This window comes from Pristiophorus japonicus, chromosome 1 (genome assembly GCF_044704955.1).
Source record: "Pristiophorus japonicus isolate sPriJap1 chromosome 1, sPriJap1.hap1, whole genome shotgun sequence".
Classification (NCBI taxonomy): Eukaryota; Metazoa; Chordata; class Chondrichthyes; family Pristiophoridae; genus Pristiophorus; species Pristiophorus japonicus.
Genome location: NC_091977.1, coordinates 19,109,082 through 19,123,298, shown reverse-complemented (window position 1 = coordinate 19,123,298; position 14,217 = coordinate 19,109,082). Strand labels below are relative to the sequence as shown.

The following is a 14,217-nucleotide window of genomic DNA, read 5'->3' as shown; positions in this document are numbered from 1 at the left end:
GCAGGCCATTCTGAAAAGAACCCTTTTTTTCCCACTCCTTGCTTCCTGTTTGCCAACAAGTTCTCTATGCACATGAGGATATTACCCCCAATACCATGTGCTTTAATTTTGCACACCGATCTCTTGTATGGGACCTTGTCAAAAGCCTTTTGAAAGTCCAAATACACCACATCCACTGGTTCTCCCTTATCCACTCTACTAATTACATCCTCAAAAACTTCCAGAAGATTTGGTCAAGCATGATTTCCCTTTCATAAATCCATGCTGACTTGGACTGATCCTGTCACTGCTTTCCAAATGCGCTGCTATTTCATCTTTAATAATTGATTCCAACATTTTCCCACTACTGATGTCAGGCTAACTGATCGATAATTCCCTGTTTTCATTCTCCCTCCTTTTTTAAAAAGTGGGGTTATATTATCCAATCCATAGGAACTGATCCAGTGTCCATGGAATGTTGGAAAATGATAACCAATGCATCCACTATTTCTAGGACCACTTCCCTAAGTACTCTGGGATGCAGATTATCAGGCTCTGGGGATTTATCGACCTTCAATTCCATCAATTTCCCTAACACCATTTCCTGACTAATAAGGATTTCCCTCAGTTCCCTCAGTTCTCCCTTCTCGCCAGACCCTCAGTCCCCTAGTATTTTTGGGAGGTTATTTGTGTCTTCCTTAGTGAAGACAGAACCAAAGTATTTGTTCAATTGGTCTGCCATTTCCTTGTTCCCCATTATGAATTCACCTGATTCTGACTGCAAGGGACCTACATTAGTCTTCACTAATCTTTTTCTCTTTACATATCTATAGAAACTTTTGCAGTCAGTTTTTATGTTCCCTACAAGCTTACTCTCATACTCTATTTTCCCCCTCCTAATTAAACCCTTAGTCCTCCTCTGCTGAATTCTAAATTTCTCCCAGTCCTCAGGTTTGCTGCTTTTTCTGGCCAATTTATATGTCTCTTCCTTGGATTTAACACTGTTCCTAATTTCCCTTGTTAGCCATGGTTGAGCCACCTTCCCCGTTTTATTTTTACATCGGACAGGGACCTACAGTTGTTGTAATTCATCCATGTGATCTTTAAATGTCTGCCATTGCCTATCTACCGTCAACCCTTTAAGTATCATTCGCCAATTCAAATCTCATACCATCGAAGTTACCTTTCTTTAAGTTCAGGACCCTAGTCTCTGAATTAACTGTGTCACTCTCCATCTTAACGAAGAATTCTACCATTTTATGGTCACTCTTCCCCAAGGGGCCTCGCACAACAAGATTATACAAGACCCAATCTAGGATGGCCTGTTCTCTCGTTGATTCTTCGACATATTGGTCGACAAAACCATCCCTTATACACTCCAGGAAATCCTACTCCACCGTATTGCCACCAGTTTAGTTTGCCCCATCTATATGTAGATTAAAGTCACCCATGATAACTGCTGTACCTTTATTACACGCATCTCTAATTTTCTGTTTGATACCGTCCCCAACCTCACTACTACTGTTTGGTGGTCTGTACACAACTCCCACTAACATTTTCTGCCCTTTGGTGTTTCACAGCTCTACCCATATAGATTCCACATCATCGAAGCTAATGTCCTTCCTTTATATTGCATTAATCTCCTCTGTAACCAGTAACGCTATCCCACCTCCTTTTCCTTTCTGTCTATCCTTCCTGAATATTGAATAGATGTTGAGTTCCCAGCCTTGGTTACCCTGGAGCTATGTCTCCGTAATCCCAATTACATCATATCCGTTAACAGCTATCTGCGCAGTCAATTCACCTACCTTATTACCAATGCTCCTCGCATTGAGACTCAGAGCCTTCAGGCTTGTTTTTTTTAACATTCTTTGTCCTTTTACAATTATGTTGTAATGTGACCCTTTTTGACTTTTGCCCTTGATTTCTCTGCCCTCCACTCTTACTTTTCTCCTTCCTACCTTTTGCTTCTGCTCCCTTTTTACTTCCCTCTGTCTCCCTGCAATGGTTCCCATCCCCCTGCCATATTAGTTTTAACCCTCCCCAACTGCACTAGCAAACAATCTACCTTGGACATCAGTTCCGGGCCTGCCCAGGTGCAGACCGTCCAGTTTGTACTCGTCCCACCTCCCCCAGAACCCGTTCTAATGTCCCAGGAATTTGTATCCCTCCCCCTTGCACCAAGCCATGTATTCATCTGAACTATCCTGCTATTCCTACTCTGACTAGCACGGGGCACTGGTAGCAATCCTGAGACCTTTGAGGTCCTACTTTTTCATTTAACTCCTCGTTCCCTAAATTCAGGTTGTAGGACCTTATCCTGTTTTTTACCTATATGAGCCCTCCAGATCTCCTCCTTGAGTGCCCCCCACTTGTGTTCTTATGTTAATACCCCGGTGGATCAACTGATTTATCAAAAGTGATTGTGTAGAGAGATATTTTATGAAGGAGCCTGCATATCTGTGGTGTAAAATTGTAAGGAATTGAAGTTTTTCTGATTACTAAAACAGGCTGTTATAAGTTCTGCTTCCCAATGTTTAACTGCAGAAGCAAGGAATGAAAAGAGGACTGATGAAAGACCCCGAGTTTCCAGTCGGTTTAGGAGCAGCACGTTTCCAGCTGCAATACATGGGTCCCTTCCTATTCCGGGAAGAAAGGAATGATCCTGATCCTAGGGTTCGACATTTCATACCGGATACATGGCAGGTAACTTCGAGTGTTCAGCAGGAAAAGGAATGTTATAGGTCATCGCAGCCCGACCAACGTTTTGGCCTGTTAACCTGGATATAAGCGGGAGGATGCTTAATACGTCATGTGACACTTCCTTTTCTATCTTTTTGATGGAGGCATAAATGTTCCTCGGTCCGGCACAGCCCAGGTAGCTGAACAGGTGAGGAAGGCCTTTCGGCCCACCTGAGCAGATGGACCCGACAGTCCCCTGTCCCATCCTCTTGTTTTTTTCTCCCAACTAGTTCCTGAGTTTTTGCCTCCACTACTCAGCTCAAAGCTCGACTTTAAGTGTTTGGCATTCTCTGTGGGAGGAATTACTTCCTGATATCGGTGAAAGCCTGCGTGTTTTACGCGTTTGAATCTGCATCCCATTCCAACTCATTCTGCCGGTACACCAGCCTCTTCATCTTTTGTTACAGCATCAAGCTGGTTCTTAAACAAGTTCAGGGTCTTAACTTCAACCACCCTTCCTGGCAAAGAGTTCCAGCTGTTAAAGAGCTACTTGCCCTTCACAGCCCTTCACCTGAACCAATTGACTGGTGTCCTGGTCAATATTTATCCCTTTAGCAGCATAACAAAAATACAGATTATCTGGTCATTATCACATTGCTGCTTGCTGCGATTCGCACATTACAACAGTGACTACACTCCAAAAAGTACCTCATTGGTTGTAAAGCGCTTTGAGACATCCGGTGGTCGTGAAAGATGCTATATAAATCCAAGTCTTGCTTTTTTTCTTGAACTGTCTCGTACTGGTGTTTTGCTGTATCTGGAAGTACTATTCTAGAAAACGGCTCAGGCAGCAGCTGTGAAGATAACATTTCAGGTCAATGGCCTTTCATCAGAGATTATGTTTAACCTTTATCAATCACTGGTTAGGCCTCATTTGGAGTATTGTGTCCATTCTGGTACCGCACTTTAGGAAGGATGTTAAGGGCATAGACAGGGTGCAGAGGAGATTTACAAGAATGGTTCCAGGGACGAGGGACTTCAGTTACATGGAGAGACTGGAGAAGCTGGAGCAGTGAAGGTTAAGTGGAGATTTGCTAGAGGTGTTCAAAATCATGACATGCCACTCTGCCTCTCCCCAGTTAATGATAACCCGACATAATGGAAACTGAACATGTATTAAAATATAACTTGTTTCTCTAAATGTGAAAACCAAACTGGGGACTGTGAAGATTACAAAACCTACATTGTAGAACAGAGTGGTGCAATATGTTTGAGACGTGTCTTTGGTCTGATTTCAGAGAGAGCTACTAGATGCAGTGGACAATAATGAATCTGCAGTGATAGTCGCTCCAACCTCATCGGGAAAGACCTATGCATCCTACTACTGTATGGAGAAAGTGCTGAGAAGCAGTGATTCCGGCATTGTGGTGTACGTTGCACCAACCAAGGTAAGGGGCAACATTCAGTAATGGCATGAAACGCGGTTGAATTATAAGAAAGAAAGACTTGCATCTATATGGGGTCTTTCACGACCAGCGGACGACATAAAAACATAAGAAATAGGAACAGGAGATACGGCCCCTCGAGCCTGCTCCACCATTTAATACGATCATGGCTGATTCGATCGTGGACTCAGGTCCACTTCCCTGCCCGCTCCCCATAACCCCTTATTCCCTTATCGGTTAAGAAACTGTTGATCTCTGTCTTAAAATTATTCAATGACTCAGCTTCCACAGCTCTCTGAGGCAGTGAATTCCACAGATTTACAACCCTCTGAGAGAAGAAATTCCTCCTCATCTCAATTTTAAATGGGCAGCCCCTTATTCTAAGGTTATGTCCTCCAGTTCTAGTCTCCTGCTCTTCTTCAAAATCGTGCCATGGGATCTATTGAGAGAGCAGATGGGGGCTCGGTTTAACATCTCATCTGAAAGACGGCACTTCCGACAGTGCAGCGCTCCCTCAGCACTGCACTGGGAGTGTTAGCCTAGACTTTTCTGCTCAAGTCCATGGAGTGAGACTTGAACCCACAACCTTCCGACTCACAAAAGCGAGAATGCTGCCCACTGAGCCACAGGTAAGTTAGTACCTGCATTAAAATAGCTGTCAGCAGAATCTCTTCCCTCAAATATAACAATAACACCTGTTCTTTTTGTTAGGCCCTTGTCAATCAAGTGGTGGCAACTGTCTACGCAAGGTTTACCAAGTCATTACCACAAGGAGCGGCTGTGTGTGGATGCCTCACAAGAGATTATCAGTTCAATGTTAACAATTGTCAGGTATATTCTAGGTTATATTACATGATACTACAGTCATTAAGATAATTACAACTTCAAGAAGATAGAAAAGCCATGAGTTATGTTCTAAATCCAAGTGCCTGATATAAAAACATTGTTCTTGGGACGTGGGCAACACAACCCATTCCTAGTTGCCTTGAGGTCATTACGAGGTCAACCACATAGGGCGGGACTGGAGTCACATGTAGACTCTACTCGGTAGGGGTGGTTGGTTACCTTCCCTGAAGGTCTTCAGTGAAACAGTTGGGTTTGTACGAATATGGGAGCTTTTGAGGTAATTTTATCTGATGCCAACCCACAGATTTCAACAGCAATTTGCATTAATATAGCGCCTTTAACAAAGTAAAACCACCCAAGGTGGTGCTCAGGAGAGTAATTAATAAGTTATGACACTGAGCCAAAGTAGGAGACATTAGGACGGGTGATCAAAAGCTTGGTGAAAGAGGTAGGTTTTAAGGAGCAACTTAGAATCATAGAATCATAGAAACGGACAGCACAGAGAAGGCCATTCGGCCCGCCGTTCCTGTGTTGGCTCTTTGAAAGAGCGAACGTGCTGAGTCCCACACCCTTACTTTTTATCTGTAACTCTGTAAGTTCCTTATCTTCAAGTACCCGTCTAACTCCATTATAAAATGGTTTATGGAGGAGAGAGAGGCAGAGAGGTGGAGAGGTTCAGGGAGGGAAGTCCTGAGCTTCGGGCACAGGCAGCTGAAGGCACGGCCGCCAATTGTTGGGCGAAAGAAGTGAAGGATGAACACGAGGCCAGGGTTAGAGGAATGCACAGATTTTGGAGGATAGCAGGGCTGGAGGATGTTACAGAGACCGGGAGGGGCAAGGCTATGGAGGGATTTGAACATCAGGTTGAGAATTTTTAAATGGAGCCATTCAGGGACCGGGAGCCATAGTAGGTCGGTGAGCACAGGAGTAATGGGTGAGCGGGACTTGGTGTGAGTTAGAATATGGACAGCAGAGTTTTGGATGAGCTCAGTTTTATGGAGGGTGGAGGTTGAACGGTAAGTAGTGATGTTTTCTGTTTGCTATCGGAAAGTCTGATGAAATATCCATTTCCTGCAGGTCCTTGTGACTGTACCACAGTGTTTAGAAATTCTCCTACTTAGTCCTCATCAACAGGATTGGGCAAAAAGGATTAAATATGTGATATTTGATGAGGTAAGAAACTAGATTGGCCATTAAGTTGCCGAATAATAATTGGTGTATGGATCACTTGAAGTTAGTTCGTCACATCGGGAGGGAAATTGGCCTGGTTGCACCTCCTGTTAGTACCTGCGGGGGGGGCGGTAACGGGGTGCTAAGCGGTTACCGACTGGGCACGGCAAAATCACCGACACAATGCCTGTGAACTTCCCTGGTGGTTTTGCGCTGGCGCTAACACTTACCGCCTTGCTCTATTGCACCCCATAGCTCATGACGTCATCCGTCGCGCAGCACCCCGTTACCGCCCCGGATGTAATATTCACTCCCGCCCCCTGCAGCATCGCCGGGCGTCAACAACGGCAGCTGCAGGAGGCGTTGTCACCTCGGCTGGCCGCTTGGGGAGCGCTAATTAAAGGCAATGGTGGTCAGGAGGGGCAAAATGTATTTATCTCCCCATTCTGCTGCCTCCTGATTTCTTTTGCTCCCGCCGTTGCTCAGCCCTGCTCTCTCTTGAGAGTGTGTGTGGCTGCTCGGCACGTAACACAGACTGCGTGAAGATTGCTGGAACCCATCATTGGCTCTTCACTCTAAGCGAGGGAAGGAGCCGGTACAGACGGCAGGGCTGCACGGAACAATGCTCAGTGTTTAATTAACGCTCCACTTCCCTCTTGGAACGCTAAAGCGGAAATTCCTGGCGGCAGCAAATCTTTTTCGCCCGGCGATACATTTGCGCTCCCTGAAATGTTATCGCCCCTAACCGGGCGCTACACAATCTCTAGCCCATAGTATTGGCAGCACAGAAACAGACCGTTTTGTCCTATTTATCCATGCTGGTGTTTATGCTCCACACGAACCTCCTCTCACCCTACCTTCATCTCGCCCCGTCTGCAAACACTTCTATTCCTTTATCCCTCATGTTTATCTAGCTTCCCCTTAAATGCTTCAGTTCCATTTGTCCCAAACCCCTCCCTGTGGGAGCGAGTTCCACATTCTCACCACTCTCTGGGTAACGAAGTTTCTCCTGAATTCCCCATTGGATTTATTAGTGACTATCTTATCTTTATGGCCCCGAGTTCTGGTCTCGCTTGCAAGTCGAAACACCTTCTGTCCGTCTACCCTGTCAAACCCTCTCATAATCTTAAAAACCTCTGTCAGGTCACCCCCTCAGCCTTCTCTTTTCTGGAGAAAAGAGCCCCGGCCTGTTCAGTGGCTTCTGATGGGTATAACCTCCCAGTTCTGGTATCATTCCAGCTGCTCGCGATGTAGCTTTACTCACTGTGTGTGAGAATACTTCTGTATAAGGTTCCAAATCTATGATTCACTCGCTCAGCTCCCACGAGGTGGCTGCAGGTTTTCAATATTTGGCTTCAAAGTCCCTTGAGTCGGGACGGGCAAATGGGGCAGGGATCGTGCCCCTGATACCCCTCCATCTGAAACACTGCTGGAAAGTGCAGACGTGGGGACGTTATACAGAGCAGTTACAACACGGAAACAGCTCATTCGGCCTATCCTGTCTGTGTCGGCGTTTGCTCTCACGCGAGCAGATAGTGCTAATCACATTTCCCGCCCTGTTCCCAGATTCACTTCAACCCCTTCTCCAATCTAACCTCGACTGTTCATAGAATGGACACAGCATGGACGGAGGCCATTCGAACCATTGAGTCCGTTATGACTGTTGTCATAGATTGAGCCTCAACCATTAACCCGGGAAACGAATACCACATCATTGCAACTCTCACTGTAAACAATTTTCCCCTGCTCTCTGTTCGAGATCAAGCTTATATATATTTTTATTTTTATTTTTTATATTTGTTCATGGGATTTGGACGTCGCTGGCAAGGCCAGCATTTATTGCCCATCCCTAATTGCCCTTGAGAAGGTGGTGGTGAGCCGCCTTCTTGAACCGCTGCAGTCCGTGTGCTGAAGGTACTCCCACAGTGTCGTTAGAGAGGGAGTTCCAGGATTTTGACCCAGCGACGATGAAGGAACGGCGATATATTTCCAAGTCATGGTGTGTGACTTGGAGGGGAACTTGCAGGTGATGGTGTTCCCATGCACCTGCTGCCCTTGTCCTTCTAGGTGGTAGAGGTCATGGGTTTGGGAGGTACTGTTGAAGAAGCCTTGGCGATATCTATAGCCCCTCATTACTGATGCCTCAATCACTGGAATTGCATGGGGTTTGCAGCACAGAATTGGACCAACTGGCTCTATGCTGGTGTTTATGCTCCACACGAGTCTCCTCCCACTCTTTATACTTCAACTCACCCGAGGTAGATGGAAGGAGTCTGATTCTATCTACTCTATCTTGTTGGATCATAGAATCATACAGCACAGAAAGAGGCCATTCAGCCCATTGTGCCTGTACCTCTTTGAAGGAGCTTTCCATTTGGTCCCACTCCCTGCTGCTTTTCCCCCATGTCCCTGCAAATTCCTATTCAAGTATTTATCCAATTCTTTTTTGAAAGTTACTAGTGAATCTGTGACCATCGCCATTTCAGGCATTGCATTCCAGACCATAGCAACTCGTTGCGTAAAGAAATTCTATCACTCTGGTTCTTTTGCCTGTGAGGACAGTTTCGGGCCTGATTCCGATGTGACCGGCATGATCAGAGAACCTCCAAACACTCACTGTGCAGGCTCACGTGAAGACTGACCAATGGGAGCAAAGTACCAGAGGGCGACTGGCACCTGTGGAACTCGAACCTCAACAAGACTCTTCATAACTGTTGTGTATCTGTAAAGCATGCACACCCATATTGCACCACCAGGGAGCGCATACGCTGAAGTCCCAAGGGATCCCAGCATACATAAGCCGGCCCCTAAGGCTTGTTCCTCACTCTGGAGTGTCTTAATAAAGACTGAGGTCACTGTTACTTTAACCTCCCTGTGTGCAGTCTCATCTGTCTTAGGAACACAATAACTGGCGACGAGTATACGAATCCAACGCAAAGATGCAGCAAACTGTGGGCATCCTGGAGAAGTTCTCGGAGGGTGAGGACTGGGAAGCCTATGTCGAACGGCTAGACCAGTACTTTGTAGCCAACGAGTTGGACGGAGAAGGAAGCGCTGCAAAAAGGAGAATGGTCCTCCTCACGGTCTGCGGGACACCGATCTACAGCCTCATGAAGAATCTTCTGGCTCCGGTGAAATCCACAGATAAGTCATATGAGTAGCTGTGTACACTGGTTCGGGAACATCTTAACCCGAGGGAGAGCATGCTGATGGCGAGGTATCGCTTCTACACGTGCCAGCGATCTGAAGGTCAGGAAGTGGCGAGCTACATCGCCGAGCTAAGACGACTTGCAGGACAATGTGAGTTTGATGGCTACCTGGATCAGATGCTCAGAGACTTTGTGTACTGGGCATTGGCCACGTGACCATCCTACGAAAACTTTTGACTGTAGAGACACTGACCCTCAGTAAGGCCATTGCGATAGCACAGGCGTTTATGTCCACCAGTGATAACACCAAACAAATCTCTCAGCACACAAGTGCTAGCAATGTTCATAAAATAACTGGAACTGTGTTTGCGAGCAGAAATGTACAGGGCAGAAACCACGAGTCTGCAACTGCCAGCAGGCCTCAGGTGACCCAGATGACTCAGAGTCCGCAACAAAGGATGAATGCAAGGCAATTCACACCTTGCTGGCATTGTGGAGGCTTCCATTCAGACTATTCATGCCGCTTCAAAGGATATGTTTGCAAGAGCTGTGGAACAATGGGGCACCTCCAACGAGCTTGCAGATGAGCTGCAAGCTCTGCAGAACCTGCTAACCACCAGGTGGCAGAGGAAGATCGGTCCATGGTGGATCAACGCAATTTCGAGCCTCAGAGAGAGGAGGCTGATGCTGAAGTACACGGCGTGCACACATTTTCGACAAAATGTCCACCTATAATGCTAAATGTAAAATTGAATGGCTTACCCGTAGCCATGGAACTGGACACTGGCGCTAGCCAATCCATCATGAGTAAAAAGATGTTTGAGAGACCGTGGTGCAACAAGGCACTCAGACCAGCCCTGAGCCCCATCCACACGAAACTGAGAACGTACACAAAAGAGCTCATCACTGTCCTCGGCAGCGCCATGGTCAAGGTCACATACCAGGGCAAGGTGCATGAACTTCTATTCTGGATTGTCCCGGGCGATGTCCCCACACTGCTTGGAAGGAGCTGGCTGGGAAAAATCTGCTGGAACTGGGATGACATCCAAGCACTATCACATGAGGCCTCATGTACCCAGGTTCTTAACAAATTTCCTTCCCTTTTTGAGCCAGGCATTGGAAACTTTTCCGGGGCGAAGGTGCGGATCCACTTGGTCCCAGAGGCATGACCCATTCACCACAAGGCGCGAGCGGTACCTCACACGATGAGGGAGAGAGTGGAAATCGAGCTGGACAGGCTGCAACGCGAGGGCATCATCTCCCCAGTGGAATTCAGCGAGTGGGCTAGCCCGATTGTTCCAGTACTCAAAAGTGATGGCACGGTCAGGATTTGCGGCGATTATAAAGTAACTATTAATCGTTTCTTGCTACATGACCAATACCCGGTACCTAAGGCAGACTACGTATTTGCGACGCTGGCAGGAGGCAAGACGTTCACCAAGCTCGACCTGACTTCGGCCAACATGACGCAGGAACTGGAGGAGTCTTCGAAGGGCATCACCTGCATCAACACGCACAAGGGACTGCTCATCTACAACAGATGCCTGTTTGGAATTCAGTCGGCTGCAGCGATCTTCCAGAGAAACATGGAGAGCCTACTCAAGTCGGTACCACGCATGGTGGTTTTTCAGGATGACATATTGATCACGGGTTGGGACACTGGCGAGCACCTACAAAACCTGGAGGAGGTCCTCCAGCGACTGCATCGTGCAGGGCTGCGGCTGAAGAGCTCGAAATGCGTCTTCATGGCAACAGAAGTGGAGTTTTTGGGGAGAAAGATCGCGGTGGACGGCATTCGGCCCACAGACGCCAAGACAGAGGCTATCAGGAATGCGCCCAGGCCACAGAACGTCACGGAGCTGTGGTCGTTCCTGGGACTCCTCAACTATTTTGGTAACTTCCTACCGGGGTTAAGCACCCTCTTCGAGCCCCTACATGTGTTATTGCGTAAAGATGAGAACTGGGATTGGAGGAAAAAAACAAGTAATTGCGTTTGAGATAGACAGAAACATTTTATGCTCCAACAAGCTGCTTGTATTGTATAACCCGTGTAAAAGACTTGTGCTAGCATGTGATGCATCGTCGTACGGAATCGGGTGTGTATTACAACAAGCTAACGTTGCGGGGAAGTTGCAACCTATTGCCTATGCCTCCAGGAGCTTGTCTAAGGCCGAGAGGGCCGACAGCATGATTGAGAAAGAGGCATTAGCATGTGTGTTCGGGGTAAAGAAAATGCATCTGTACCTGTTTTGGCCTCAAATTTGAGCTGGAAACCTATCACAAGCCCCTCATATCCCTGTTCGCTGAAATAAGGGGATAAATACTAATGCCTCAGCCCGCATACAAAGGTGGGCACTCACGCTATCAGCGTATAACTATACCATCCGCCACAGGCCAGGCACCAAGAACTGTGCGGATGCAACAGTCGGCTACCATTGCCCACCACGGGGGTGGAAATGGCGCAGCCTGCAAACTTGTTGATGGTGGCGCAGCCCGCAAACTTGTTGATGGTCATGGAAGCATTTGAAAATGATAAATCACCTGTCATGGTCTGCTAGATTAGGACTTGGACCAGTCAAGATCCTCTGCTGTCTCTAGTTAAAAAACTGCGTAGTGCATGGGAGCTGGGCCATCATCCCCGTTGAAATGCAAGAGCTAATCAAGCCGTTCCAATGGCGAAAGGACGAGCTGTCCCACAAAGGGCAGGGAGACGTTCATCTCGGATCTCCACAGCACACACCCGGGTATAGTAATGATGAAAGTGATAGACAGATCCCACGTGTGGTGGCCCGGTATCAACTCTGACTTGGAGTCCTGTGTACGGCAATGTTGCGTGTGTGCTCAGTTAAGCAACGTGCCCAGAGAGGCACCACTAGGTTTGTGGTCCTGGCCCTCCAGACCATGGTCAAGGATCCATGTCGACTATGCAGGCCCGTTTCTCGGTGAAATGTTCCTGGTGGTGGTGGATGCTTTTTCAAAATGGATTGAATGTGAAATAATGTCGAGAAGCACCGCCACCGCCACCATTGAAAGCCTGAGGGCCATGTTTGCCACCCACGGCCTGCCTGACATACTGGTCAGTGACAATGGGCCATGTTTCACCAGTGCAGAATGTAAAGAATTCATGACCCGCAATGGGATCAAACAGGTCACCTCGGCCCCGTTTAAACCAGCCTCCAATGGGCAGGCAGAGCAAGCAATACAAACAATCAAACAGAGCCTTAAACAAGTCACAGAAGGCTCACTCCAAACCCGCCTGTCACGAGTACTGCTTAGCTACCGCACGAGACCCCACTCACTCACAGGGTGCCCCCGGCGGAGCTACTCTTGAAAAGGACACTGAAAACCAGACTATCACTGGTCCACCCCAACCTGCATGATCAGGTAGAGAGCAGGCGGCAGCAACAAAATGTAAACGATGGTGGCGCCACTGTGTCACGGGAAATTGATCTGAATGACCCTGTGTATGTGCTAAACTCTGGACATGGTCCCAAGTGGATCGTGGGCACGGTGATAGCTAAAGAAGGGAGTAGGATGTTTGTAGTCAAACTCGACAATGGACAAATTTGCAGAAAACACCTGGACCAAACGAGGCTGCGGTTCACAGACTGCCCTGAACAACCCACAGCAGACACCACCTTTTTCGAGCCCACAACACACACCCAAAGGATCAATGACACCACACGCCCAACAGCCCAGCAAGGCCAGGCTCACCCAGCAGCCCTGCAGAGCCAACAACATGCCAGGCCAGCGAAGGCACAGCCAACACACCAGAACAGACATTTGTACCGAGGCGGTCCACCAGGGAAAGAAAGGCTCCCGACCGCCTCACCTTGTAAATAGTTTTCACTTTGACTTTGGAGGGGAGTGATGTTGTGTATCTGTAAAGCATGCACTCCCATGTTCCGCCACCAGGGAAGCTCATCCCCTGAAGTCCCAAGGGATCCCAGCGTCCCTTGGGAGCACTGTATATAAGCCGGCCCCTAAGGCCTGTTCCTCACTCTGGAGTGTCTTAATAAAGACTGAGGTCACCGTTACTTTAACCTCCCTGTGTGCTGTCTCATCTGTGTTCGGAACACTATAATAACGACATAAGAAAATTAGAATTAGAAACAATTTTAGATCATTCGGCCCCTCGAGCTTGCTCTGCCGTTCAGTAAGATCGTGGCTGACCCTCTACCTCAACTCCACTTTCCCGCACTATCTGCATCACCCTTGATTCCCCGAGAGTCCAAAAATCTATCGATCTCAGTTTTGAATATACTCAACGACTCAGCATCCACAGCTCACTGCGTAGGAAGTTCCAAAGATTCACAATCCTCTGAGTGAAGACATTTCTCCTCATCTCTGTCGTAAATGCTGACCCCCTTATTCTGAGACTGTGACCCCTGGTTCTAGATTCCCCAGCCAGAGGAAACATCCTTCCAGCATCTACCCTGTCAAGCCCTGAAAGAATGTTGTATGTTTCAATGAGATCACCTCTCCTTCTAAACTCGAGAGAATACGGGCCTAGTCTGCTCAATCTCTCCTCATCGGACAATCCCCCCATCCCAGGAATCAGTCTGGTGAACTTTTGTTGCACTCCCTCCAAGGCAAGTATATTGTTCCTGAAGTAAGTCACCATAAAATAGTACTTTGGATGGGTGACTGAGAATGTTGGCAAACTGCATCAATTGGAGAAGTTGCTTGTGTCAATTGTACAGTAATGGGAATAGGGGCACAGGAACAGGAGTAAGCCATTCCATCCCTCGAAACTGTTCTGCCAATTCAATCAGATCGTGGCTGATCTGTACCTTAACTCCATCTACCCACCTTGGTTCCACATCCCTTAATATCCAAACCCGAGAAAAGATTCCTCTCACCGCTCTTTCTTTTCCCTCATGTTTTGTTGGCTATGTAAGTAGAAGACGTGATGCGAAACGATGAACTGTTATCTTTATGTTGCA

At 47.5% G+C, this 14,217-nt stretch overlaps 1 protein-coding gene across 1 annotated transcript in view; it reads left to right on the top strand.

Moving 5' to 3' along the window:
* The window catches only part of LOC139276698 (probable ATP-dependent RNA helicase DDX60), a 159,552-nt gene that overhangs the window by 48,743 nt on the left and 96,592 nt on the right, over nucleotides 1-14,217 (top strand). Inside the window, exons 15-18 of the mRNA XM_070894704.1 lie at nucleotides 2,527-2,685; nucleotides 3,960-4,109; nucleotides 4,818-4,937; nucleotides 6,030-6,125. Coding sequence (XP_070750805.1) covers nucleotides 2,527-2,685; nucleotides 3,960-4,109; nucleotides 4,818-4,937; nucleotides 6,030-6,125 — 525 coding nt within the window. The remainder of the gene's footprint in view (nucleotides 1-2,526; nucleotides 2,686-3,959; nucleotides 4,110-4,817; nucleotides 4,938-6,029; nucleotides 6,126-14,217) is intronic.